This window comes from Pseudorca crassidens, chromosome 15, assembly GCF_039906515.1.
Source record: "Pseudorca crassidens isolate mPseCra1 chromosome 15, mPseCra1.hap1, whole genome shotgun sequence".
In the NCBI taxonomy this organism is placed as follows: Eukaryota; Metazoa; Chordata; class Mammalia; order Artiodactyla; family Delphinidae; genus Pseudorca; species Pseudorca crassidens.
In genome coordinates this window covers 73,070,621-73,098,496 of record NC_090310.1, presented here as the reverse complement: position 1 = coordinate 73,098,496, position 27,876 = coordinate 73,070,621, and the positions used below count along the sequence as shown (strand labels likewise).

At 48.3% G+C, this 27,876-nt stretch overlaps 1 protein-coding gene across 2 annotated transcripts in view; it reads right to left on the bottom strand.

The window, feature by feature from the left end:
- The window catches only part of TOX2 (TOX high mobility group box family member 2), a 131,261-nt gene extending 123,321 nt beyond the window's left edge, over positions 1-7,940 (bottom strand). Inside the window, exon 1 of one of the 2 annotated variants that reach the window (XM_067708196.1) lies at positions 7,815-7,940. In XM_067708196.1, coding sequence (XP_067564297.1) covers positions 7,815-7,913 — 99 coding nt within the window. In that variant the 5' untranslated portion in view covers positions 7,914-7,940. Of the gene's footprint in view, positions 1-6,495; positions 6,693-7,814 lie in introns of those variants that run through there. The other variant, XM_067708197.1, reaches the window with a different exon arrangement.
- Between the last annotated feature and the right edge of the window lie 19,936 nt (positions 7,941-27,876).

Below are 27,876 nucleotides of genomic sequence, written 5' to 3'. Positions count from 1 at the left end.
CCAGACAATTATATATTTAATTATGACTCTGCGCCTTTCAAGCCAGTATATTCCACACAGCCTTTCATCTAGGAAAGCCGAGTTTCCTATTGAGTCCCTGCACCTTCAGGACAGGGCTGAATCCCCTAGCACACAGTAGGCACTCATTAAAACCTGCTGAACATCTGAAAAACCCAGCAGGAAACAGGTCATTACGCACTGAAAAGCCACAACCTTGCTGCTCATTCTAGCAGGCACCAGAAATCGCAACTGTACAGTAGCAAGTTTAAGCATCAGGGTAATTGAACAAAATTTATTATCCCGTGTTATACAACATGTTTTCACTAAGATATAAAATTACAGTTTACCACGACTCATTAAGTTAATAATTACTTACCACATGTTTTTACTGCTGCTCCCAAACCATGCTGAAAAATCACTATGTAGGTTTTTTTGGTCCATGTAAATAAACAAACAGGATAACTGTCAACCACATGGATACAGGATTTGCTGACAAGGAGACACAGGACTAAAATACCGAACAGAAAGCACGAGCCCCAAAGCTCTGCCACTCTCATCACCATCATCTCCTAGTTTATCTGAACCACACTTTCCAGATTAGTGGTTCTCAAACAGGGGTGATTTTGCCTCCCCACCCAGGGAATACTTAGCAAAGTCTGGAAACATTTTTGATTGTCGTGACTAGAGTGTGGGGTGCTACTAGCATCCGGCTGGTAAAGGCCAGGGATGACGCTCCACATCCTATAATGCATGGAACAACCCCCAAGACAAGGAACTGTCAGGTCCAAAATGTCAATATTGCTGAGGCTGGGAAACACTGTTCTACATTAGAGGGAACTTCCATGTCTGTTACTTTAATCTGAGCTTCACAGCTACAATATGAGGAACGCATCACTGTCCCCTTGTACAGATGAGAAAACTGGAGCAGTTGAATCATGTGCACAAGGTCAGCGGCCCATGCCGATGCACGGTGCAGCTGCAGTCTGAACCAGTCTTCTCTGCCTCCTAAACCCACCTCCCCTCCCACACAGATTCAAGAAGGAAAAAGAAAGATGCAAAGGAAGTGAGCAGCTCCTTGTCTGTCCAGAATGCTGCACAGAGACCTCTTCAAACCCTAGGCCCAGGAAAATCAGATCCAGAGACCAAGGCATGGAAAGGCCTGTTGTTAGGAAGACACTTCCCCCAGCAGCCAGTGCTGAAACTAGATTCCTCTTGCATTTTAACTTTCAGTTGTGCTGCTCTTTGTGAATAGAAATGAAAGTACTTCCTGCTGGGGCTGAGTCCCTTACAGGCAGGATTTCCAGCTCTGATGGCAACCTTGTGGAGGAGGTGTTGATGTGCCCATTTTCCAGATGCAGAGACTGAGGCACAGGGAGGTGAAATAACTTGCCTGCACTGAAGATGGTAAGGTAATGTTCAAACCCAGGTCTGCCAGGTCCCAGAATTTACACTGCCTTCCTAACCTGAGACCAGCGCTGGGAAATCCGAGAAGCAAAATAGACGCCCTACAGAATCACACGGAGCTGGCAGCCACCCTGCAGGGCGATCCTTGGGATGCGGGTGAGGCTCTTCCCAGTTTACTGGCTGCTCTCCATGCTGGGCTCTGCTCCCTGGACCCACTCAGGGAAGTTCTTCTAGGAATGTCAGGTCAACCAAAAGACTCTTGGCCCCTGCCCTGCCCTGCTCTGGACACGATGTGCTCACCGCAAAGTCTTCGGATTATAAGAGCCAAACAGATGCTAAGTTCCTCAAGCCACAGGGAACAACAGGCCAGCCCTGAATTTGTTCAATTGGCAAATATTTACTGAGCACCTATGTGCCAGGCAAGCTCTGGGAATACAAAAGAGACAGACACGGTGGTTACTATCCTCTGATGCATATGAGGGCCTATCTCTTCAAAAAGCATCATCCCGGGCTTCCCTGGTGGCGCAGTGGTTGAGAGTCCGCCTGCCGATGCAGGGGACGCGGGTTCGTGCCCCGGTCTGGGAAGATCCCACGTGCTGTGGAGCGGCTGGGCCCGTGAGCCATGGCCGCTGAGCCTGCACATCCGGAGCCTGTACTCCGCAACAGGAGAGGCCACAGCAGTGAGAGGCCCGCATACCGCAAAACAAAGCAAAACAAAACAAAAAGCATCATCCTCATCCTTGCCGGTGCACCACACTCTACAGTTATAAAGGACATGCCCCAGACTTTATTTCGTTATATTTCCACACCATAGCTCCCCATCTCATGAGGCTAATGGTCACTAATGTGCTCTCCCTTTGCACAGAGGGAAACAGAGGCCCAGAGAAAGGCACTGTCATGCTCAAGGTCACCCAGCAGACTGGGGGGGGGGGGGGGCGGGGAGGGGCTGCGTCAGGCCTGGGCTGCTGCTCCTGACATTGGTAAGGTACGGAAGTGTGGTCCTCGAGGAGCCTCTGGGACACACTGGGGGAGGGCTATAGGGAGCACCTTTAGACAGAAAGTAAAAAATCTTCCTAACAGAGACAGAGGCACCCTTCCAGAGCTCCCTCAGGGCCAGGGCTCCTTCCCCAGGACCCATCCACAGCCACCTGTGCCCCAGCAGAAAGATGCTGCGGGGACCTCATCTACTAGGGTTGCTGAGCGGGTGTCTCATATCTCAAGTCTGGGTGAGGTGGGACCAGCAACTTCTACTTCATAGATTTTCACCATAAGGAGCCTGCAATCATTCACTAACCGAGCTTTTCTAGATCCCATCCAGGGGCAAGATGCTGCGCCCAGAGCTGTGTGGGTGGAGAGTTGAATCACTCACCCGCCAGCACAATTTCCTGAGTAATTATGGGTCAGGCACTGTGCCAGGTGCTGGGCATGGTTCCTGCCTGGTGGGAGCCCACAAAAGCCTGTATACAAACAACCAAATCGCTGCTGTATAAAGTGTGGTCTCCAGAGCCGCAGCAGCATGGATGGGCGCTCATCAGAGAGGCAGACCCTCAGGACCCCAGCACACATCAGCTGAATCAGAATCTCAGGGCAGGAACAGATGCCCAGGAATCTGTTTTTGTTTCAAATCTTACCAGAGGATGCTTAATGGGTACATAAATTTGAGACCTACTGATCTAGACCACAAGGCCTTCCCCAACCTCCCTACTTAAAACTGCAAACCAGCGCCTGGACCTAATGTCCTTAACCCTCTTCCCTGATTCATATTTCTCCATAGTTGTAATGATGGCATCAGTCACAATACCATATCTACCTCACCCATATATTTACGCCTTTCCATGCTGACATGTAAGCTCCAGAGGGTAGCAATATGTGTCACTTTGCTTCACTGCTGTACCATCAGTTGCCTAGTGCAGTGCCTAGCACAAAGAGGTGCTCGATAACTGTTTGTTGATTGAATGATGGATGACAGAACATGTCAAAACCCATGCAGTTTTGAACCCCAGTTCTTGGGGTGATGGGGCGTGCCTGGAGACAGAGAGAAGGTTGTTGGCCATGGAGCACTGCATGGAGAAAGTGCTACCCAGGATGGCCTTGAACACCCTGGGTTCATCCTGGGTTGACCTTGTACCCAGGATGTTTGGACCAGGGATTAAGGCTACTTGGAACACAGAGATGCTAAGCCTTTTACTGGAATAGGTCCCAGGTGGTTGACAGCATTGTTATCTAATTAGTAGCTGGTATGTGTCAAGAACTTTCCTATCCTATATCAACTCACTTAACTCTCCCGAACCTCAGAGGTAGACAATGTTGTCCTAAAGAGGATACTGAGGCTCAGAGATATTAAATAATTTGCCCCACTCACAGAAAGCCTTGTATAAGGATGTTCACAGAAGCTTTATTTATAACAGCCCCAACATGGAAACAAACCCAAATGTCCATCGGCGAATAAACAAATCGTGCTATATTCGTACGATGTAATATTACTAAATAAAATAGAAAAAACTATTGACATACACAACATGGATGAATCTTAAGGACACTTCGTTGAGCAAAATGAACCCAAATGCAAAAATGTATATGCTTCATAAGTTCTAAAACTGAAATTAACTTAGTACATTTAAACTGAACTTAAATAAAGCATTGATAATGGAAATTAGATAAGTAGTTTCCTCTAAGGGTAGGGGGTACTGACTGGAAAGGAGCATGAGGGAACTTTCTGGGGTGACAGAAATGTTCTATATCTGGATTGGGATATAACCACACCATATGTGTGGTTATATTTGTCAAAACTCATGGAACAGTACACTTAAAATTTGCATTTTAGGGCTTCCCTGGTGGCGCAGTGGTTGAGAGTCCGCCTGCCGATGCAGGGGACACGGGTTCGTGCCCCGGTCCGGGAAGATCCCACATGCCGCAGAGCGGCTGGGCCCGTGAGCCATGGCCGCTGAGCCTGCGCGTCCGGAGCCTGTGCTCCGCCGCAATGGGAGAGGCCACAGCAGTGAGAGGCCCGCGTACCACACACAAAAAAATTTGCATTTTATTGTATGTAAATCATATCTCAATGAGCTAAAATCATTTGCCCTAGGTCACAAAGCCACAAGCGGAGATTTGAATCCAGGTTTGCCCAATCCCAATGGCCAGTTTCCACTAGTCTGCCATGGTTGAGCAGAAGTCCCAGGCAATGCCCCCAGCCTGATAAAACACCTTGCCAAAACCCTAATGAAGGGACTTCATAGTTACCCTAGAAGGACATCATGACTCCTAACCCCCAAACCATGGCAGAGGTGTGTGGGGAACACCAGACAAGTGTGAAGCTGGGAGTCCAGGAGCTTGGGTTCAGGCCTCAGCTGTGCTCTTCATTTGCTACGTAACCTATGAGTATACTACTCCATGACTCAGTTTCCCCTTGTGTGAAGGAAGAAGGAGGGGATTAATGGTTCCCAGTAGGGGGCCACAGACAGAGCTACAGGGCCACAAACCCTTATGCTCACCAGGTGCCATTACTACGTAAAATAAGTAATGTGCCTGTTTCATATCTTGTAAGCTATTTTTCAAATGCATGCTAATATTATAGTGATTAATAAACATCTATTTCAAAGCAAAAATGAAACCATAGCAGCTTTGAGTCATTGTGTATCTTCTCAAACAAAAGATACCCAAAGAACAGCCACTGCTCATGACTTTGGTTTAAAGAGGCTGGAATCTCTGTGTTAGAGGATCGCTAAGGGGACAGTCACCAAGGGAACGGTCGCCAAGGGCCCTTCCAGGTCAACTGCCCCATGGCTGTCCAGCATCACTTGGCAAAGGCTTGCCCTTGTGTTTCTCAGGCCGTGTGGGGACAAGCCTCTTAACTGGGCTCCAGGGACAGAGCCCCCAGTTATGCAGGCTGTGTCCTGGTTCTGCAGCCCAGTCTATAGACCCCAATTGTGGTCATGGCTGCATCTTGGGCCTGTTTCCCCTCCAGTTCTGAGAGTGACCAGCCGTAAGGACGGAGCCTCCCCAGTCCCTCAACATCAGCTCCTGGGCACAACTTGCCCCAGCCCCCCGCAACCGCCAGCGCTGAAGGCGACTGCCCCCTGATGATCTGCTACCGACAGGCTTCTGACCCACCGCTCCCTGAGCCAAGTGACTTTCTCTGCCTCACCCTGCCATGAGGCTGAAGGATCGAGAAGCAGATCCCACGTCCAAATGCAATGCCAGACCCTTCTGTCACCTACCTTAGCGGCACAGCTGCCACCCTCCTCCACCGGGACACACCCTCAGCTCTGGGTCAGGGGTCCTAGTTCACAGGCAGAAACCAGAATCACCAGCTTCTGACTCCCTGATTGGTTCCCTCCCACCAGGGTTTCACACTGGTTCTTGGTGCTGAGTCAGAGCTTTACAGAGCATCAGAATAAAGCAGGGGCCTCGGCTGAGTTCCACCTCCCAAAGGCCCCCTTATGAGACCACCCCACTCTGATGGGGTTTACAGAAACACCACCCCCAAAAGGAGCACTGCAGGCGAGGGGCACCCATGCAACCAGACTCTGAGGCCCAAATCCCCAATCTCACCCCGGCCCCCAAACCAGGAGCTGGAACCTTGCCAACTTCATATTTTAAAAAATAACAAAGCCAAGGGCAGAAGATAGACGAGCTGCCCCAAACCCAACCGTCTTCTCCTTCCTAAAGACTCCACTTGCTACTTCTAATCAATTCTTCCTCCGTCAGATGGAAGCAGCCCGAGAACCGGCCTTCTCTTGAAGACACCATCCCCCTCTTCGGCTTCTAACTTTGCCCGTCACCGGACAAAAGATAATCGCCCCATCCTCTGAGAGACCTCACTTGCCGCCTGCCCCCGGCCCACGCCGCCCCCGGCCCTGAGGGCCCCGGACCCCACCCCAAGCCCCAGACGAACTGCGCAGGGCTGTGCCCCCAGAGTCCAGAAGCCGCTCCCCAAGGCCTGAGGACGCACTCAGGCTGGGCGGCCCCAGGTTCCGCGCGGGGACGCCCCCTCCCCGCAGCATCCCCACAGCAAGAAGCTTGACGAAAAGCCCGTGGGGTGGGGTTAAGGCCCCGGAGGGCCGCCGACCCAGCCACCCGACGCGCACTCACCACACAGTGCCATGGAGCCCGCGCGTCTGCGCCAGGGCCGCGGGGAAACCCACGCGCGCCGTTCAATCCGGGCTCCGAGTGACGAAAAGCCGCGCTCGGCTCCGGCCGGCCCCGGACCAACGCACAGACCCGCGGACGCACGGACCGTCCGGCTTTCTAACTAAGTTCGAAAGTTCCCTCCCGGGCGAGGGAGGAGACGCGCGCTGCGCCGCTGCACCTCAGCGTCCCGGGCTGGGCTCGGCGCGGGGAGCGGGGTCGGTCGCCGCCCGTCCGGGCTTCCAGGCGCGCGAGCTCGCATCGCGCCCGAAGCAGCAGGGCTAGGACCTGCCTGCGGGTGGAGGCGGCGATCTCGGGAAAGAAGGGGTATCCCTCACCGCAGCCCCAGCCGGGAGGGGACAGGCCTCGCTCCCGGGAGGGGACAGGCCTCGCTGGGCTATGGCCAGCTTGCAATCCGAGGCCCCGCCGGGCGGTGACAACCGATTACCAAACGGCCCAATTAGTGCGCTGCGGCGCCGAAAAGTTAAAACGCCCACGCGCGAGTGTGGACGGCCGAGGTGGGGGAGGGGCGATGTGGTGGCCGCGGCTGCCCCCGGGTGTGACCGCGTGTGACTGTGTGGCTGTCAGGGCGATTAGGGTGCCTGAGGTTCCCCGTCCATGGGGTGGCTATGGGTGACAGCGTGCGACTGTCTTGAGTCACTGGGAGCGTGAGCGAGTGACTGTCGGAGCGACTTCTTTGTGTGCCTGTCCCCAGTTGTGACTGCGTGTGACGGCGGATGGGGGCATGGAACGCGGTGTGTGGCGTCGTAGTGTGGGACCGGGTGGCTTGCATGTGGCGGTGTGGCAGCGCAGGTGGGCGAGTGACTGCGTGTGGCTGTGTAGAAATAAATGACTGTCAGGGTGACTTGTGTGGGACGGAAGTGTAAGCAGGATGGCTGTGTGTGTGACAGTGGGTCACTGTGTGTCGGCTTGTGAATGCATGCGAGGCTGTCAGGGGGACGTGGGTGAGTGTGTGTCACTGTGACATCGTGTGAGTGACTGTCGGGGTGACTTCTGCCTGTGATCCCAACAACTCTGGGCGTGAGTGTCACCGCCAAGGGATCGGCGTGAGTGGCATGTGCCCGTCGGCGGGGCTGATGGGTGCGTGTCCCCGCGCGTCGGCACCGCCGGCATCTCCCCGCGTGTGTCCCCGAGAGCGCCCGCGTCCCGAGCCGCTGTGGTACTGCTGCCCGCGCTCCAGCCCGGGGCGCTCTGGCTCGGCTCTGGGTCCGAAGGCGCGGGCAGGCCCCGCCCTCCCGGGCCCCCACCCCGCCCCCGCCTACCTTGCCGCAGTGGTAATAGTCCAGGGGCGCCAGGCTGGCCGGCTCGGCCCCGGTCCGCGCGCCTACGGCGGGCGCCGAGGGGTACAGGCGGACGTCCATGGCGGGCGCGGCGGCGGCGGCGGCTCCCGCGGGTAGTGCCTGGGCGGGCGGCGGGTGGGAGCCAGTGTGCGAGCCAGTGTGCGAGCTAGTGTGGGAGCGCGGGGGGCGGGCCGGGGGCGGCGCCCGGCGGAGCGCCCCGCCCCCGCCCGCCAGCGCGCGCTATTGTTCCGGCCTCGGGCGCCGCGGAGGGCCTGGGGCCCGGACCCGGGTGTGGAGGTTCCTCCCGCGGGCCAGGCAGACGCCGGGTCCCCCGCCTGGCTCTCCGCCCCCGGGGGTTCCGGAGGGTTGCGCGCCGGTCCAGACGGCCCTTTCCCGTCCTGCCTTCCGCCACCAAGGGTGAAGGGAGGGAGAAGCCTGTACGACACCCCTCCCCAGAAGTGGGACACTCCCCGCCCTAGATATTTAGGGCGTCGCTGAGCCCTAAATGTGGCGGAAGGGAAGGCACACTTTCGGAGATGGGTGCTGCCTTACCCCGGGGCTGCGGCCTAGAGCCCGAGGCTGACGTTAGGATGTTCTCCCTCCGTGTCCCACTGATCTGAGTCACTGCGAGAGTGGCCCTGGAGGATTGCTGCTTAAATTCTCACTTTACATATGAGGAAACTGAGACAAGGACTTGTGGCGTCGGTAATGGAGTGGGCTCCGCTGCCCCCAGAGGATCTAGGACTGAAACCACCCGGAGAAGGCAGAAGGATCCTTCTCCCTTTAATGACAGAGAGAGGGCCGTAGAAATAGCCAGAAAGTGAAGTTCTGGGGAAGTGTCCAGAATCTGCCACCCCCATCACCACGAACACCACCACCACCATGGTCTTCTGGAGTGAGAGAAGAATGGAAATGAGATGGCTCCCATGGTGGGACAGAGAGGTGACTGAAACAGTCTCCCCCGCCACACACACACACACACACACACACACACACACACATAAAAAAAGCCCCCTAACTCTTCACATCACCTGCTGGCAGCTGGCCTGTTGCTCCTCCCCTTCCCATCTAAGAACTGTCTACTCTAACAGTCTCTACTCCCTCACCTCCCACTGACTGGGCCACCACTGCCCTCTGCCTTCCTGACTCTGGCACACTGAGGATGCCTTGCTGGGAAGGGTGCAAGGCCAGGAGGCAGAAGTGAATTAGAATGGGATTCTTGGGTGGCAGCAGGACATGAGATGCTATCTGGAAAAAAGGGAGTGAGCCCCTTGCCCACCCAAGAACCAGCTTAGAACTTAGCTCCCAACTGCAATTTGGGCTTTGCTGGTCCTGGCTTCAAGCTAGGACCACTATTTGTGACCATAAAGATCCCCTAATACAAGACAGGTGTGGGAAACAGACTTTCACTAAAGGTTTGGGAACAACAGAAGGAAATTACAGCTCAGAAAGGAAAGGACTTCTAAATAAATTTCAGCAGTCATTTTTTCTAGAATTCATTGCCATATCTCATTAGAAGGAATTTCCCACTGGCCTCTCTCCTTTTTTCCATCTGGACATCCAACTGACCCAGCAGTATTTATTGAAAAGATCACCTTTCCTCCCACTTCTCTGCAGTGTTAATTTTGTCATAAATCAGGGAGTCCATGTGTGCATTGGACAGTTTCTGAATTTTCTAGTCTGTTCCATTAGCCTATTTGTCTCTCATTGTGCCATTATCAGTCTGAATTTCTATAGTTTTATAATGTCTTAATGTCCCATAGCATGAATCTACCCACTTTTATCTTCAGGAGTGCCTTGACTGTTCTTGACATTTGCATTTGCACCTTGAATCTTTGGATCAATTTGGGTAAAACTGACATTGTCAACATTGTCTTCCTATCCATAAACATGGTATGTCCCTTCATTTATTTAGGTTTTTTTAAAAAATCATCTCAGCAATGTTTCGTCGTTTCCTATGTAGAGAATTCGCACATCTTTTATTACTTTTAGTCCTGGGTATTTTATGTTTTTGACGCTATTGTCAATGGTTCCTTTATATATATATATTTTTTAATTATCTGTTTGTTGCCAGTACAGTGTGGTAGTTTTAAAATAAGTCAGCAAATTCTTTGACATCCTCCAAAGGGGTGGAGTCTAACCCTTAAAAAGGGTTGGTCTTGGTGACTGGGTTTTAACAAATAGAATGTACCAGAAGTGATGCTGTGTGGCTTCTGAGTCTAGGTGATGAAAGTTGATACATCTTTTGTCTGGCTCCCTCTTTTGGGACATTTGTCTTTGCAACCCTAAGCCACTGTGTAAGACATCCTCAGCTGCTGTGCTTTGAAGAAGTCTAAAGTAACCCACACAGAGAATCCATATGCAGAGACCTTGAAACTAAAGAAAAGAGAGGAAAATGCCTAGCCAGTCCCCTGCTGTTCCAGCTCCATCTACTACCTGACTGCAACCACATGAAAAACTCTGAAACATCCAGCTGAGTGCTTCCTGAATCCAAAACACACAGAAACCATGAGAGATAATAGACGATTATTGTTATTTTAACCCATGAAGTTTTGGAATGGTTTGTTACTCGGCAATATAGATCTGGAACATATTACATATAGAAGTAAATTTTTGTATAATGCCCTTGTATCCAGCAACACTGCCAAACTCACTTATTCTAACAATTTATCTGTAGATTGTTTGACTTTAAAAAAATATACCATATTCTATTTCATCTGTAAAAATGAGAGTTTTAGTTTTTCCTTTTCAATCCTTAAACATTTTATTTCTTTTTCTTACCTTGTTGCACCAGCTAGTATTGCCAGTACATGTTGGAAAGAAGTAATAATAGCAGGCATCCTTGTCTCATTCCTGATCTCAGAAGGAAAGCTATCAATATTTCACCATTTATTATAGTGCCTGCTGTAGTTTTTTGCTTGCTTTTTTGTTTAATTTCATTTTGTTTTTTGTAGATACCTCTCTTGTGGGTTGAGGAGGTCAATCTTTACAGCAATCCTCTGAGTCAAGAAATAAGACCGCTGTGGCCATTTTACAGACAAGAAGTATGAAGCCCAGGGAGGAATCTTCAACATCACAGTGTTAATATCAGGACTAATCAGCAGTACCTAAGTCCAGAATCCCACCTGGAGCACTTCCCACAGCCCATATTTCCACAGTCTTGGTCTCACTAGCTCTGGCCAGGGCTGCAGAACAGCCACCAGAGTATGGAGGTCCATGTGCAGTGGGTCAACTTCAGGAAGCAATTTGGCTTCCCTGGGGTCTGCCAGCAGCAGCAAACACCAACCCTGTCAGTCACCTATGTCTACTCCCTTCCCTGAGGGGAGGTCAGCACCAAAGAGATCTCTGGGAAGTCTGGTAGTGGATCCCAGCAAGGAAGCCATGCAGACCCCAAAGCTTGGGCTTGCCCTTTTTTTGTGGGAATTGATCAGATAGGAAGTTGATGACTCATTTCCCTCAAAGGAACACCTCAGCCTCATTTTTTGTTCTCAGGACAGGAGTGGGGTTTCTCTTCCTCTTGACATCAGGTGCAATCTGGGAGAGGGGAGTCTCTCAGCTGGTTCAAGCCAGCTTGGTCATGCCCTGCCTGCAGTAATCCAGTCTGGGGACCCAGAGTACCTGCTTATGCATCTTCCAGTTCTCAGTGTCTGATATCATAAATAGCTGAGATATCAGAATATGGATGTGTTGTAACATACTTTATTATTATTTAGCTCTGGTAAGGAAAATGGATCAGGAAACAATTGCCATTGGAAAGATAGTTTGTTACTCACAGTTCCCAAGAGGAGAGGCGTGCTATGCCGTAGGGGCCACATGGGGAAGCACCAGGGTCAGTTAGGAGGCAGGGGGAGAGGGAATAATTGTAGGCAAGAACATTTATTGTGGGTTCCATGTAAAGGAACAGGCAAAGCAGCATAAACAAATGTAGGATTGGCTAGTTTGAATCATTCCCTTATGGACGCATGGTAGAAATGTACTTCCCCACCCACTTGTGCTTAGGTAGGACCTTGTGACTTACTTTAGCCAAGGAACATGAACAGAAGTGGTGTGTGTCACTTCCAGGTGGGGGATTTACGGGTCTAGGCATACTTAACCTTATTGTCTTTTCCCTCCACCATGAAAACCCTAACAAATTCCAACTTATTCACTAAAACCCAGTAGAAGTAACACCTCTTTGGTGAAGACTTCTCCAAGAATCCAACTCATTGCTCCAATTTGCTGCTCCAACAACTGTCTACACACAGGACTGTTAGTGTAGATTTCACCGAACCGTAATAACGCATTTGCCCTATGAGTATCTCCAGGGCAGTGATGATGGCTCACTCATCTTGGTGCCTCCAGTGACTCATACAGGATGGATGTTTCCTGCCCACTTCCAGGGGAGGTAGGGTTTTCAAGGGACTTCCTATCTACACACACATGCACACCCTCAGGAAGAAGAAGCCACTGAATTGTCCAGATTCCGGGGAACAGATGGGCTACATCTGCCAGTGAGAGGAGTCACAATTTAGCACATGTGGGTGACTCCTGGCAGTATCTGCTCCTCTGTCTCTTCCCTCCCAGTGGCCAGTGTGCATAAGATCTGACTCAGGCTTAGATGTGATGGGATATGTCAAGCTCAATTGGGGTGTGGAAAAAAGAGGTCCCCAGGGAAAAGCTCACCTCTCTTAGTTGGGGTCTTCCAAAAGCTAATTCTGAGGCAAGAATCCTAGTGCAAGTTGTTTATTGGAGAGTGATCCCAGGACACACAGGTAGGGGGTAGAAAAGTGATCTCAGGAAAGAAAGACAGTCAGTAATGGGCACATTATCATGCAAATTACCACTGTAGGCAACGGGAGCCTCACTCCACTGGGGATTTCTGGAGAACCATGTAGAACACTGCCTCAGAGTCATCCCACCTGAGGGACAAGTAGTTGGAGCCTTTACCCACCAACTCCTCACAGCCTTGGTTAGAGGCTGCTCTCAAGAGCATTAATTCCAGGGCAGTTCAGCCTGGCAAGGAGAATGGGGTTCTGTCAACCAGAGAAAGCCATTAGACAAGAAGATGCAGGTACCAGCAGCCACAAGTTGGGGCTTCATGCACTGGAATGCTGAGGTTTGTGGGGATGTGGGCAGAGCCCCAGTAGTGTCTGCCACAGGGCTCAAGTCCACCTAATAACAGAGCAGAACTCTGCTTTCTTTAGGCACTCTCACTCCGTGTGTGTGTGTGTGTGTGTGTGTGCACTCTCCGTGTGTGTTTGCACGTGCACGCACGCATCTCCTTCAGGAACTTGGTTGAGGTGGGTGGCTATTGTCTGGTTCATCAGTTGGGCATTCTTGGGGCCCTAACCATTGTACCCCCGCAACAGCATTCCAACCTGTCCATTATTTCTGACAACTGGCCAAGTCAGCCCACAACTTCCACTCAAAATGTCTGCTGGACAAAAGATCAAATGAACCGATGCACATGTGGCAGAGACTTTAGCACAGGATAATTCACTTAGGCCCTTCATATAAGAGCACTGAGACACCAAAGGCTCTGAGTTTAAGTCCTAAGCTCTGCTCAACTCCCTGTTTTGCCTTACCCAAGTCAATGTACCCCTTTGAGCCTCAGTTTCCACTTCTGAAAAATGGGAAGGTAGTGCCTTCTCCACGGGTTTGTTATGAGAAGCAATGAGGAAATAGATAGCAAAGCACTTCTAAAACTCTGAAGCACTATTAAATTGTGAGTCGTTGTTATTAAACCATGTTTACCTAGTCAACTGCTCTAAAGTCCCCTCACAAAAGGAGGGGACTTCTCCCTGATGTCCCACCTATGAATCGCTCTCCAGCTTTCCAGAGGGGCAGTGCCAAGGTCCATCTGGGAGACTTTACACTCTTTGGACTTTCTTGGGGAGAGGAAGTGGGGGCTGGGAGGAAAGAGGGAGGGTGCAGAATCCTTGGGAGATGACTGAAGTTCATGGAGCCCTGCTGTGGGAACCAGCACATTATCTTTTGGCATCCCCTCACCAGCCTTCATGATGGGCATTATTATCAAAGCACTTTTTTGTTGTTGTTTTTTGCGGTACGCGGGCCTCTCACTGTTGTGGCCTCTCCCGTTGCGGAGCACAGGCTCCGGACAAGCAGTGGCCATGGCTCACGGGCCCAGCCGCTCCGCGGCATGTGGGATCTTCCCAGACCGGGGCACGAAGCCGTGTCCCCTGCATCGGCAGGCGGACTCTCAACCACTGCGCCACCAGGGAAGCCCTATCAAAGCACTTTTTACAAATGAGGAAACTGAGGCTTAGAAAAAAGTCCCTGAACCTCAAACGTGCAGTGGAGCTGGGGTTCATACTTGAAATCCATGCACCTTCTGCAACAACACACTACACTTGAGTTTAAATGACGTCATGCAGATTGTCTTACAATACAAAAAGCTTGTAATGAATGAGCCATCTAGAACATATCCCCTGAGAGCTCGCAAGGTTTCCTTACCTTTGTCTGCCATGTACGCACCTGTATATTAGTGTGTGCTAGTTACAGAAGGAAAGAAATCAGCAAAGTTAAATGTGAATGAACCCCACTCAGAAAAGAAATAAGATAAATAACGATGTGCTGCTCTCTAAGGGGAAATTAAAAGAAGCTCTAGTAACAGCTAAGAAGTACTGAGTGCCGATGTGTGCCAGGCACTATGCTAAATGCTGTACATCTCTTACCTCTAATAATCTTGACAACAACTCCATGAGGTAGGTACTACTCTTATCCCTATTTTACAAGTGAGGAAACTGAGGCACAGAGAGGCCAAGTAACTTACCTGTAGTTAGTACATAGTGTAGCCAGGATTTTCAACTAACTAGTTTGGCTCCAAAGTCCACACTCATAACCACTAGACCTTACTACATCTCTCTAATCTTACATATAAATTTCAGCTTATGCAAAAAGAAAACGCTGTTAGTGTTTTGATTTGAATTATATTTAGTTATTAAATTAACTTGGGGAGAATTGAGGGGTTTTTTGATAAAAAGTCTTTCAATCCTTTGAGATTTTATAAATATGTATATAAAGGAACAATATTAAAGTTGTGGATGAATATCTTGTGTCAACAAAACTAACTAAACTCTCTTATTTGTTCTAATAGTTTTTCGGTAGATTCTCTTGGATTTTCTGCATGAATGGTCATATTATCTGCAGAAAGAGAAGCGGGGGGAGACTGATTCTGCTCTTCCATTCCAATCATCTTACTACTTGTTTCTTTGTCTTTTCTTATTTCATTGTCCAGCACCTCTAGAATCAATGTTAAATAGAAGTGTTGATATCAGGAATTCTTGCCTTGTTCCTTACTTCAATAAGAAAACTGATTACAGTTCACCTTTAAGCTATTAAGATACTAACTGTAAACTTTTGGTGATACTCTTTATCAATTAAAAAAGTTTCTTTTTCTTCATATTCTGCTAAGAGATTTTTCTGGGGAGCATGAATTAGTAGTAGTTTATAATATTTTTTAGCATATATTAAAATAATCATCTGGATTTTATCTTCTAACCTACTAATATTGTAAATTATATTAATAGATATTTTCATGGTGAACCATCCTTGAATTCCTGGGATAATTGTTGGAACTTCTATTCAGTCATAATTCATTTTTTAATACACTGCTAAATCCATTTGCATTATTTCATTTAGAATTTTTTGCATCTATGTAGTAACTGAAATTGGTCTTAAATTTTTTGTACTGTTATTGCCAAGCTTTGCATGCCAAGGTTATACTCATTTTGTCTAATGAGTTGAGGAAGCATTTTGGTAACTGATTCAACTGCTTAAATTATAATTAGATCATTATGTCATATTTTTCTTCAGTAAATGTTGGTAAATTATACTTTTCTACAAAGTTGTTCATTTTCTCTAACTTTACAAATGTATTAGTGTAAAGGTGTTTTTAGTCTTATGGCTTTAAGAACTCTTCTGTATCTATTATCTATACTTTTTCTTTATCATACTCAAGGTTTGTCTTTGTCATTAGACTATATTTTTCCATATTACATATTTTCTATTTTCTGTATTCTCCTCTAATCTACAAATTTTTATAGCAACTGGGTAAAAAATCAATACTTTTAAAAACAAAGGTAATTACAAATTACCTGGCACTTAGAAAGTATTTGGCAAATATTAGTAAGGGTAATATATGAAAAATATTTTTGATCACATGCCAGAGACTAGAGATTGAACCATGATCAAGACATAATTTGTGCCCTCAAGGAGCTCACAGCTGAATTGGGAAGACAAACAAATAGTCAATTAAATACAGTGTAGTAAACATAATAGAGGTGAGAAAAAATAGAATGGGAACACAAACGAGGACTTCCTGAAGGAGGTAATGCTGAGCTGGGCACTGTAGGGTACTGAGGAGTTAGTCAGGTGAAGAGATGGGTATCTCTTGGCCCTAACCTTAGGCCCATCTTCAGTTGACTCAGCTCTCGGCAGGAGTGGGCTGCCTGGACTCGGGAATCTGTGATCTTAAGTCTCCTTCATTTCCACAAGAGAATGTCTGCTAATATTTCCCCCTTCTAAGGATAACAAGGCTCCACTTTGGACCCAGACACCCCTCTGGCCTATATTCTCCATCACCTGTAGTAGCCTCAGTGAGGTACAGGCTTGGGCAAAGAAGAATAAAGATAGAGTTCATTGGTACTTCTCACCTTGAAGAAGATATCTGACTATTTGTTTGTCTGTCTTCCCATGAGGGAAATTTCTAGCATGATCCTAACGTTCTGTATCTTGATAAAGGTTTGGGTCACACAGGCGGATGCCGTTGTCAAAACTCAGAGAACGTACATTTAAGATTTGTACATTTGGGACCTCCCTGGTGGTGCAGTGGTTAAGAATTCGCCTGCCAGTGCAGGGGACACATGTTCAAGCCCTGATCTGGGAAGATCCCACATGCCGCAGAGCAACAAAGCCCGTGTGCCACAACTACTGAGCCTGTGCTCTAGAGCCCGCGAGCCACAACTACCGAGCCCACATGCCACAACTACTGAAGCCCGTGTGCCTAGAGTCTGTGCTCCACAACAAGAGAAGCCACAGCAATGAGAAGCCCATGCATCGCAACGAAGAGTAGCCCCCGCTTGGCTGCAACTAGAGAAAGCCCGTGTGCAGCAATAAAGACGTAATGCAGACAAAAATTAATTAATTAATTTTAAAAAAGATTTGTACATTTAATTCATGTAAATTTCAAATCAAAAGAAAAAATGTCAACAAATACTGGACTCTAAATAATTACACGCATGCTGATGTATTTTAGGGAAGTTAAAGGATGTCTGCATTTGAAATGTGTCCAAAAAATAAGAAGGATTAATGGATGGGTAGAGAAATGGATAGATGGATAAATATGCAATAAAGCCAGAAAAAGTAAAATGTTAATGGCCAAATCCAGGTGGTGGATATACAGGTGTTCACTGTAATATTCCTTCAGTGTTGTTTATTAAAGTGTCATAATAAAGTGCTAAAGGAAAATACCTTGTATATTGTGGTAGCAATTGTTTAAAGACATATTTTCTGCCTGACACGTTGCCTGCATCCTGCTATTTATGATGCTTTCCCCTTTAAAAGAATGGAGAGAGAGAGAGAGAGAGAGAGAGAGAGAGCACTTCCTCTCTCTCTCCCTTCCTTCCCTCCCTTCCTCCCTCATTTCATCCTGGAAATAGCAACTAAGCACCAGCACTGGGTTAGCAGCAAATCCCTCTCAAGTTCCCCTCCTCTATCAAGCCCTGCTCACCCCCTTTGCATCCCCCCACCCCAGCTCCTGGTCTGGCATGCAGCAGATCATACAGGACCATCTAGGGAATGCAGAGACAGAGACAGAGAAAAAGTGTCCTGTGTCCAGCAGGTAGAATTCTAGATGATTTTTTTCAAACTTTTTTTAATGGTGTCAGATTGCCTTTTGGATAAGAACACACAGGTCGCCTAGGGGCCCCAATGATGCTGTCAACAAGGCTTTTCACCCATTGAGGGAGGAGGAACCAGCATGCTGACTTGCAGTGATGTTTGTTGGCTTGGCTACGCGTTTATTGTTGGCTTATTTATTTTTTCTTTTGTTTGCCATGTGTTTCCTTTAAAATATCCAGAGAAGGAAACCACTACACATAAAGAAATTTGAATTTTTGAATGCCCGCTTCCCATCTGAAATGTCACTTGCACGTTAAGTCTCTGTCTCTGTGTTGCTGTGGCAACCTCGGCAGCACTCTTTGCCCGGGGTGACAAAGGGGCCCTTTGTTAGCCGGGAGGCCAGGTCTGGGTGCAGGGACATCCTATTCAGCCCATCGTAACAAAGGAGCACACGTCCCCCTCTCTGAGCAGGGCAGCCGCCGGCCCGATTATGCCTGCACTGTTGACAACCTTCCATGGGGAGACCGGGAAAAGAAGTCCCCTATTATTGGCATCTTTGAGCCAAAGTTGTTTTTTTTTTCCTTTTTCTCTCTCTGTGCTGCTTGCTGTACAAAAACCCCTGCAAAGGGCCCCATTCATGCTCTTGCAGAGAAAAATACCAATTGTGAGGCCTCCCTGGAAGAGGGATGGGGCTCCCAATCTTAATTGAATCTCCTAAACTTGGTTATTAAAATGGCAACTCCAGCAGCAGGGGGTGAGAAGATGGGTTCTTCACATTTGAGCAAGCAGCCTGGCTCTGGCCCAGAAAGAAGTCCTGGCCGCCCCTGGATCTGGAGTGACCTCTGTACCCAAGAGCAGGGGGCTTGTGCCAAGGGCAGCCCCCCACCACGTACTCTCATCAGATCTGGGGCTCCAGTGTCATTCAGCCTTGGACCTTCCTCCTCCCTCAAAGTTGAAACCCCCGGGAGGAGGTGGGGTGGGCACTGCCCAGGCAGATGGCTGAACTGCCCTGTGAGAGTAGGCTGGGAGCCCAGCATCCTGACTTCCAGGCCCAGGCTCTTCGGGGGTCACTGGTGGGTGGAGGACAGTCCCAGGCCAAGGCTACAGCCCGTGGCCCTCCTTCTGCTTCCAGAGCCATGGGCTTCCACCCCTCTACCTGCAGATTAGGATCATTTGAGGCCCTTTTCCATTTCCTCTATCACTGTTCCCACCAGAATCGTCTTTCACATTCCTCTTTCTGATCCAGTGATGTACGTAGAAGCTAAGACTGGGGGGCTCCAGCAGAGCCAGAACTGGTGTCTGTCTTACTCACTATGCACCAGGGGCCAGCACAGAGCCTGGTGCACAAGGTGTACTCTGAAAGTACTTGCTGAACCAGTGAATCAAGAATGAGTGAATCTCTCAGTATGGACTCATTTCATTGTACCAACCACTCCTTGAGGTTGAAGCCATTTTCCTCATTTAATTCCATTCCTGCTGCACTCTGTTGTAAGGTCCAGGGCTGGAGCAGGCTACCCAGATGACAGATGTGCTCCTGCCCAGAGGGGCTGCATTCAGACAGTTGTGTGTGCAGACCCTGCAGTCGAGGACAGTGAGTGCCCAATGAGGGGGTGACCCCGGAGCTGCAGGAAGCAAGAAGGGAGGATGCAAGGGGTACAGAAAGACTTCCAGGCTGAGGACACTCCCAAACAAAAGAATGACCAGAGCCGGCTGAGCAAAGAAGAATGCTTTGTTCAGATGCAACAGCAAAAGGAAGGCAGAGTGGTATGTAGCAGCCCATGATGGGCAATAGCCCCGTGAAGCTGGCTGTCGGTAGAGAGTACAGAGCATGGCAGAGAGGCCTGGATACAGCTGCAGAGGCAAAGTCAGAGGGAGGACCCTATGAGCCAGGCTTAGGAGCTCACAGCCAAGGTGACCATGGACAGTTGCATACATTGTGTACTGTGTAAAGGGGGTGAGCAGAGTTGAAATCCAGCCTGCATTCTGCTGGCCAAGCCCTGTGGCCATGGCTGAATCCTTCCACTTAAAAAGGCAGCAAGGTCAGTTTGCAAAAACATCAGTTACTCAGATGCCTGTTCCCAGGGGTGGGCAGCTGTGTCCTGAGTCAAACTTCAGGCAGTGTTTATTGGGGGGAGGGGCTGCCCAGTCCAAAGGGAGGCCAGGCAAAAATCCGGATGAATTAGCAGGTCCTGGAGAATCATCCGGGGCTACCTGCGTTGCCAGGGATGTCTGAACATGCACCCTCCGGTCCACCCAAATTTTCCAGCCTTCCACAACAAGGGGTGAAGGCATTTGCAAAGGAACTGTGGAAACTCTCAGCCTCAGAGTCAATTCTGAATTAAGAGAGAAAGGAAGGCGGGAGGAGACAGGGTGTGAAAAAGGGCGGAGGTTCTGGTTTTTGAGGTCTCCATGGGATGGGGCTAGAGGAACTGTGAGAAGGCTGAGGATGGTATAATGAGGCCTGCAAGCTGAAGGTTTTAATTTAATGTGGGGGAGTGGCAGTACTAAGGGAGAGACAGTCTCTAGGGTGTGTCCTCAGCAGTGAGGATCGGCTGGCCTTCAGAGAGAAGGGTAAGTCCAGGACAAGAAGACGGGGTGGTAGGCTGGATCCCAAGGCGGGAGAATGAAGCCTCAGGCCAGCAGCTAGACTTGGGGGTAAGAGGCAACCAGACCATGACCTCCTCAAGGAAGGGCAGGGGTGGAATCTGCCTTGTGTCCCAGGTGCCCAGCCCTGCTTCTCGCACATGGTACATGAGCGATAAATATTTGTTCAATCAATGACCGAATTGATAACAGCAGTGATCCAGATATTCTGAATGGCATCTGTGAATGTCTGAGAGGTTTGGAAGGGAAGGAAGCAGGGGAGGGTGTGCCAGAGGAGAGGAGTACGCAGAGAGGGTGCCTCTTTTAGGGTAACATTAGCTGCTGTAACAAATAACCCCCCGATTTCAGTGGTTTAACCTCACTGCAGAGTCCAATCTAGTTGTCACTCTTTGGTTGACAGCTTTACTCCATGTGTGATTCGGGGATCCAGGCTTCCTCTATCTTGGGCTCCACCCTCCCCCAGGGCCTTGGAGTTCTTTGCATTGAACTGGCAGATAAAGGCCAGGAGAGGGGAGAAGCCCCAGTTGCTTTGTACAAACCCCAACCAAGAAGTGACCTGTCACTTCTGCTCACCTTCCCTGGATGAGAACTAGTCTGTGGCTAACCCTAGATGCAAGGCACACCGGGACATGCAGTCCCTGCCTGGAAAAATGCCTCTTCAGAACAGCGTTACACCATGGGAGGGGCAGCACAGGTTTTTGGTTCAGTGACATAGGAGGTGACAGGGATGTGAAGAAGGTGGGTACAGGTGTGTGGTCGTGGCCAAGGACGAGAGCTGCTACCAAGTGAGCCTTGGATTGAGCTCTTGGCCTTGCTTGAGACTCTAATTGGAACATGCAGGTGAGTTGTACAGGGGTAGGGGTGGCATGTGACTCTCACATTTGATCCTCACTGAGTCTTGGGAAAGGGAGCTCTTCAGCTCATGACCCCTTCTTGACAGAAGAGGAAACAGGGTCCAACAGAGGACCTTGGGCAAAGTCAGAAGCCAGAACTGGAACCCAGGGCATCTGTTTCCCAGTCCTCGCTGGACCCATCTAGCAAGGTCCCATCTAGTGGACCCATCTAGTCCACTACATCTAAATCGATCCTCCAGAACACCACTGAGATTTTTGTGTCATTGCAGAAAAACATCCCAGCACATCATAATCTTTTTCCCAAGCTTCTAGAGAGCAGCCTGTGACAGCTGGGAGGAGGGGCCTTTATTCTCAGGCCCTGTGGGTGGGGCTTGGCTAAACTCACCCTGCTGGGTCAGGGATTCTTCCATTATTGCTCAGCAACTCCATTACAAAGTATAGGAACTTTGAACTTGTTTTTAAACACTATCAACTCTGCTCTGTGTTCGTTAATTTCCCTTTGTCCTGAAGCTGGACCCAGACAAAAACATCTTTTCCATCAAAAATTCAAAAGGACCCTTACAACGTGACAGTGGATTAAATAACAGCATTTATGATAAAATCCCCCCACCCTCTTTTTTTGTTTTTTCTTTTTTTGGCCCAGCACCAAAAATCAAATGCCAAAAAGGCAACCCATCTCAGCTGCTTTGAAACAGGCTGTGTCAGTTCAAAGACTGTTTCACTTTGGACACTGTGTGACCCTGTTTGAGCCTCCTATGAAATTAATAAGCACAGGCAGATCGTCAGCCCTATACCCCAGTGCTCACCCCACGCCTGGCACACAGCAGGTTCAGTAAACTTAGGATGGAAACCCAAACCCTGGTTTTCTCTGACTCCCCCAGAAGGCAGCCAATTAGAGTTGGAGGAGAAACCCCTTACTCGTGGTTTTCCATTTTAAACCCAAGTGTTCTCACATTGCCTTAAAATGTATCAACGCAATGGCACCAGAGTATTCCCAGTACCCAGCTCCATGTAGATCACAGCAAACAATCAATAAATCTTCTTTGAATGAATGAACCAATTAAGTAATTAATGTCCCAAGATGGGCTTTCACTCATCACATTATTTCCTGAAACCAAGGACATGAGGGTACCTTTTCTTTAGCAAAGGGAAGTCACTGCAAATTGAAGGATTGGGATGTGCAGAATGACATCTCTGGGGCCTGTGGCACCCCCCCTCTGACCCCAAATCCTACCCGCCTAAGGCTTCCACCCCCAAATCTTCCTCTCCATTACTCCCCTCCTCCCTGCTGCTTACAATCTCCACCCTCAGACCCTGCACACCCCCCTTATTTCCCACCCACCTGTTCTAGCCTCTCACCCTCCAGCTCCGATGCCCAGCGTGGCCTCAAGTCCCCTGGGGTCAGCCTCTGAGGGAAAGAGGACTTACATGACTTCTCCTAATTCCCATCACTGCCCCTTGGTGGGGAGATAACGGGAGGGTCCAGGGGGGCCCTCTGGGTGGCGGAGTGGCGGAGTGGGGTTCTTTCAGCTCCTGGTACTTAGCAAGCTCCCCATGGCCCAGCCTGCCCACCTGGAAGCTATCCCACCTAACTGGGAATTCAGGGAGGCAGATACCTGCAGGAGGAGGGGTGGACAGAGTCTAAGGCTCTTTCCCTCTCCCCCAACCTAAGTATTTATTTAACCCTCAACTTTACTCCAATCTCAAAATTAATATTAATGCTATCAACCCTTTCTCTCATATACGTTTTTCAAGTTTTTCTTCCACAATGGTGTTTGTCTTTTACTTTCATGCCTTCTTTTGCTGTATAGAAATCTGTCCTCAAAAAAACAAAAACAAACAAAAGAAATCTGTCCTCTTGCAATTAAATCTGTCAATCTTTTCCTTTAGTTTCTCTAAAGATCACTAAAATGTTCTCTTGGGGTCTTTTTTTTTTATGCTGTATGGATTTAAGGATTGCTTTCTTTTTTTTTTCTCTTCACCTCTGATTTATCTCTGAAGTTTATTTTGGAGTAAGACCCAAGGACAGTTTTTAGCTTAACTTTTTATCCCAATGGCTAGGCAATTTAGATACGATTTAATAAATAATTCATCATTTCTTCCCCAAATGTGAAACACTGACTTCATTATGTGACAATAGCCACGGCCCCTTGAGTCTGTATCTACGCTCTGTGGCCCCTTTGATTAATTCATCACTCCCCATCCCTTTTACTTGCAACATGCTTAGGTAAATGGGTAAGGCGAGTCCCACTCACGCCTCCTTTTCAGGAAATGCCATTCTATTCTTTCATACCTACTGTTCCTGATTTATAATAATTGTTAAATTCCCATCAATTTGAGGGGGATTACCTTGAATGAAAGACTAATCTAAGAAGAACAGACATCCTTACTATACTAACTCTTCCTATCCAGAATAGGAAGTCCTATTGGGTACTTATTATATTTATGAAAGTCCTATTTTATATCCTTGAGCGGAGATTCATTATTTTCTCCATATTAAACCATTTCCTGATCTTGTCTCCTGGAATCCTCCCGGATGCACGTTTTTTACTTGACTCCCAGGACACCACACTTTCCTACTTTTCCTCCTGCCTCCCAAATGGCTCCTTCATGGTATTTTTTGCTGGTTCCTCCTCTGCTCCCAGACCTCTTAACAATGGGCGCCGAAGCTCAGACTTAAATTCACAAGGATTCTCCCAAGTGAGTAATTCAGTGATAAATATCTTTGTGCAAATGGGTCTTCCCATGGTTTGAGTATTTTTCTCCTTATGATTCCTCACCAGTGGGGAGCGCTGAGCAAAAGAGCCATGGAGGGTGTGATTTCTTCTCATGTGAGTACTAACTATGGTTGCCTGGATTCTTGCATGGATATCTTGGCTCAGTGCAGAGAGCTTTGGGAGACTGGGGTAAGAAAGCCACCTTGTCTTAGGGTTAAGCTTCCATGTTGACCTATGAGGATAGCAATCTCAATTTGAAATGCCAACGCAGGAGCTCTATTTAGAAGGAAATTGTGGTAGATTGCAAAAATCGCCCCTCCTCCACGTGTGGAAGAATGATCTCTGGACTAGTCAGTCCCGGGTTCGAAACTCAGCTCTTCTCTCTACTCACAGTGTGGCCTTGGGGAAAGTAACAACATCTTCTGAACCTCTGTTTCCTGCTCAGTAAAATGAAGACAATAATATTTAGATGTTGTGGGTAATTGATTCATTTATTCATTCATTCGGCAAACATATATTGAGTGCCTGTCATACGCTTGGCGTTGTTTTAAACACTGGGAACCCAGCACCGATAAAACAGACAAAAACTCATGCCTTTGTGGAATTTACATTCTAGGAGAGGATAGACAATAACAAAATAAGCAAACTTATAAAAGCCAGTGTTAATGCTAAAAAGAAAAACAAAGAAAGGAAATGGAATGGCGTGAGGGTATTGCATCTGAGGCAGGAAGGACTCTGGTTAAGGCGACATTTGACTGGGGCGTGTCAAGGGTAGAAGAAGCAAGATCGTTTACGTGCTATGGTGATCATTGAGAGAGGTGATGGTGGCTTAGGATGGAGTGGTGGCCACGAGGATGGTAAAGATATCTCACCCTTAGTGTAGTAGGACCAAAAGGTTCGGCCTGAGAAAGTATAAGAATTGAATTGCCATTGAGCTTGAGCATGGAGCAGGTGTAGGGGAGATCAGGAGTTCAGTTGGGACAAATTATATTGGAGAAGTCTGTTTACTTCCGGATGGAGAGAGCAGGCAGGTAGCTGGGTGTACGGGTCTGAGCTCGTGGGAGTGGCCCAGACTAGCAATACAAGTTCAGGATTAAATAAGAAAATCAAATAAAGTGTTTGGACCCCTGTGAATCTTAGAAAGGAGACAGACAGGTCTATACCGGGCGCTTGTCTAGGGTGACTCCCTGCTAACTTGCTCCAACATATTAACGTGGAAAATCACGTTAATTTTGCCTCTGCAAAATCACACATTTTTTACATGTCACGGTCCCTCTAGGCCTCTCACGGATGGGTTTGAACCACCAGTGTCCATCAGGAGGACCTTTAGAACATTTTCCAAACACTCCTTCCTGACTTAGTTGTGCCCTGTGGATTCCAGCTCAACGGGACTAGGACTTCATTTTATAAAAGGTCCCCAGGTGGTTTTTGTGGACACCCAAGTATTATCCATTGGTCAGAACCCTGAATGCTAAACTCATAATGCCAAGAATATTATTTTAAAAGAAAGAAATTGGAAATATACAAATAATAGAGGTGGGTAGACTTATCATCATTTTATAGGTGAGGAATCAGCAGCTCAGAGATTAAATAATTTTCCTAAAATCCTACATAGCTGGTAGCTGACAGCCAGGATTTGACACAAATTTTAAGCCCAAATGCATGTTCTTGTCACTACACCACTCTGCTGCTTGGTCACTCATAATCCCACTGAGGGGAAAGTCTACTCTGACAGCCTGAGTGATAGATATGTGTCAGGGGTAAGTCTCCCTGCCCTTTTAGCCAACTTTTCAGCCTGAAAGAGGTAAGGATTTAGTCAATGTGTCCCAAATCCTGGTATAATCAGAATCCCCGGGAGGATTCCTGTGCCTCTGTCCCAAAAGTTATACTTCGTCAGATCTGAGTGAGAAACATAGCCTTAGATGCAAAGTGCTAGCTGCCCCAAGTACTCAGTCATTCCTGAGAATCTTTCTTCCACTTCCTTCTGATGCCCAGCCTCATGTCATGAACCTCGCCAACCTCGGTTCTGGTCCTTGGGTCCTGGCAGGAGAGGGTTAAAGCCCTGAGAGCTCAGGGGCTCTTCTCTCATGAGAAAAGAATGTGGAGGGGAGCAGCTGAGCGGGATGCGGGCTGTCCAGTGCTGAGCACGGCCATTGTTGCAGAACAATTGATCTCCAGGAACAGAACAGCAGACGCTAATTATGGGACACTTGTGTTGTCATGTAATTATGAGGCCTCTGTGACCATTAGCATAAGAAACTAAGCTCACTGGCTTGTTTTGGTCATAACTTTCCCCAAACTGCTCTACTCAGGAATCTGAAGAAGTAAGACTATTAACTCAGAGTATCATAAAAGACTCAGCCCAGAGATTCTCGAGTTTGGTCACATTGAAATCTCCAGATGCTTGACAAATATACATACTCTCAGGACCCACTTCCAGAAACTTGGGTTTGGTGGGTCTGAGTGCAAATGAAGGTAGGTTAGCCATTGAAATCCACAGAAATCCAAATCTAGCCCCCCTTGGGAGGTGGCAGAAGTCCTGGCAACCATACTGGAGTATTCTAAGTACCTTGCTCCCTTTCAAGGACTCTGACGCTCAGCTGATGTGGCCTGAGTCTTGTGAACTAATAAACACGTCCTCAAACACTGACCAAACCGCAAGATAGCTCACGAGGAAGCGCAAGTCGGATGACTGTTTCTCTGCTCACACAGAGCCTCGGATCTGATGGGAAAATAAGAATCAGAGAAGACAATGATACAAAACTGGAGTGATGAGGGCTCTGAGGTGGGGAGAGGATGAAGAAGGACAATGACCTCATTGGAGGGTCCCTCAGTCTCTGATCACTGAATTAGTCAGGTGACTTCAGACACGAGTCAGAAATCTATGGTAATCTAGCTTGGGCAAAAAAGAATAATTAATGGGTGTGTTTGCTTAGTATGGAAAGAGCTACAGCTGCTGCAGAAATCACCAGAACCCAAAGTTAAATGCCTCCAGAGCTCTCTCTAGGCTTCATTCTCATACACTGGCTTTCCGGGCCACCTGAACACCACAAACTCCCTCCCTCACACCTTTCACACTCTCCCATCTGAAAGATGCTACAGGGCTTCCCTGGTGGCTCAGTGCTTAAGAATCCGCCTGCCAATGCAGCGGACACAGGTTCGAGCCCTGGTCCCGCAAGATCCCACATGCCGTGGAGCAACTAAGCCCGTGTGCCACCACTACTGAGCCTGCACTCCAGAGCCCATGAGCCACAACTACTAAGCCCACGTGCCACAACTACTGAAGCCCACGCGCCTAGAGCCTGTGGCACAAGAGAAGCCACCACAATGAGAAGCCTGCACACTGCAATGAAGAGTAGTCCCTGCTCGCCACAACTAGGGAAAAAGCCCGCGTGCAGCAACAAAGACCCAACGCAGCCAAAAATAAATAAATAATTTTTTTAAAAAATGCTCCACCTCTTCCTTTAACTCCAATTTGAAAACTCCTAGGAAGACTCCCGATTGGCCCAATGGGATCCATTCTCCAGCTCTGGTCCAGGGAAGAAAGCTGCAATGACTGACAGCCCACAGAACCAAAGGGTGAAAGTAAGATGGGAAGTCTCTCCCCCAATAAGAGGAGAGAGGGACTGAGCAAAATTTGTCCCCTATAGTTACATACCCTATTCCATTTAAACCTCACAACCACCAAGTGAGATAGGTAGACTTATTCTCCATTTTGACAGATGAAAGTTTCTCAATGTCACACAGCTAGTCAGTGGCAAAGCTGGACTTCCTGACCAGATCTCCCTGTAGCCCAAGTCCATGCTCTCTGTTGTATTGTGCTGAATGGCATGTCAGATGCATGAGGAGAAGGACAGGCAATGCTGGGGGGAAAATGCACCAGAGATGGGACAGGTGAGTTGGGATCATATTCTAGAGAGATGTGAGTGTTAGACTAAAACTTAGGCTCTTATTTAGAATTCAGTGGGGAGCCACTGAAGTTTTTTGAGCAGGGGTGTAATATTGAATTTGTGGTGCTAACCCAGATCT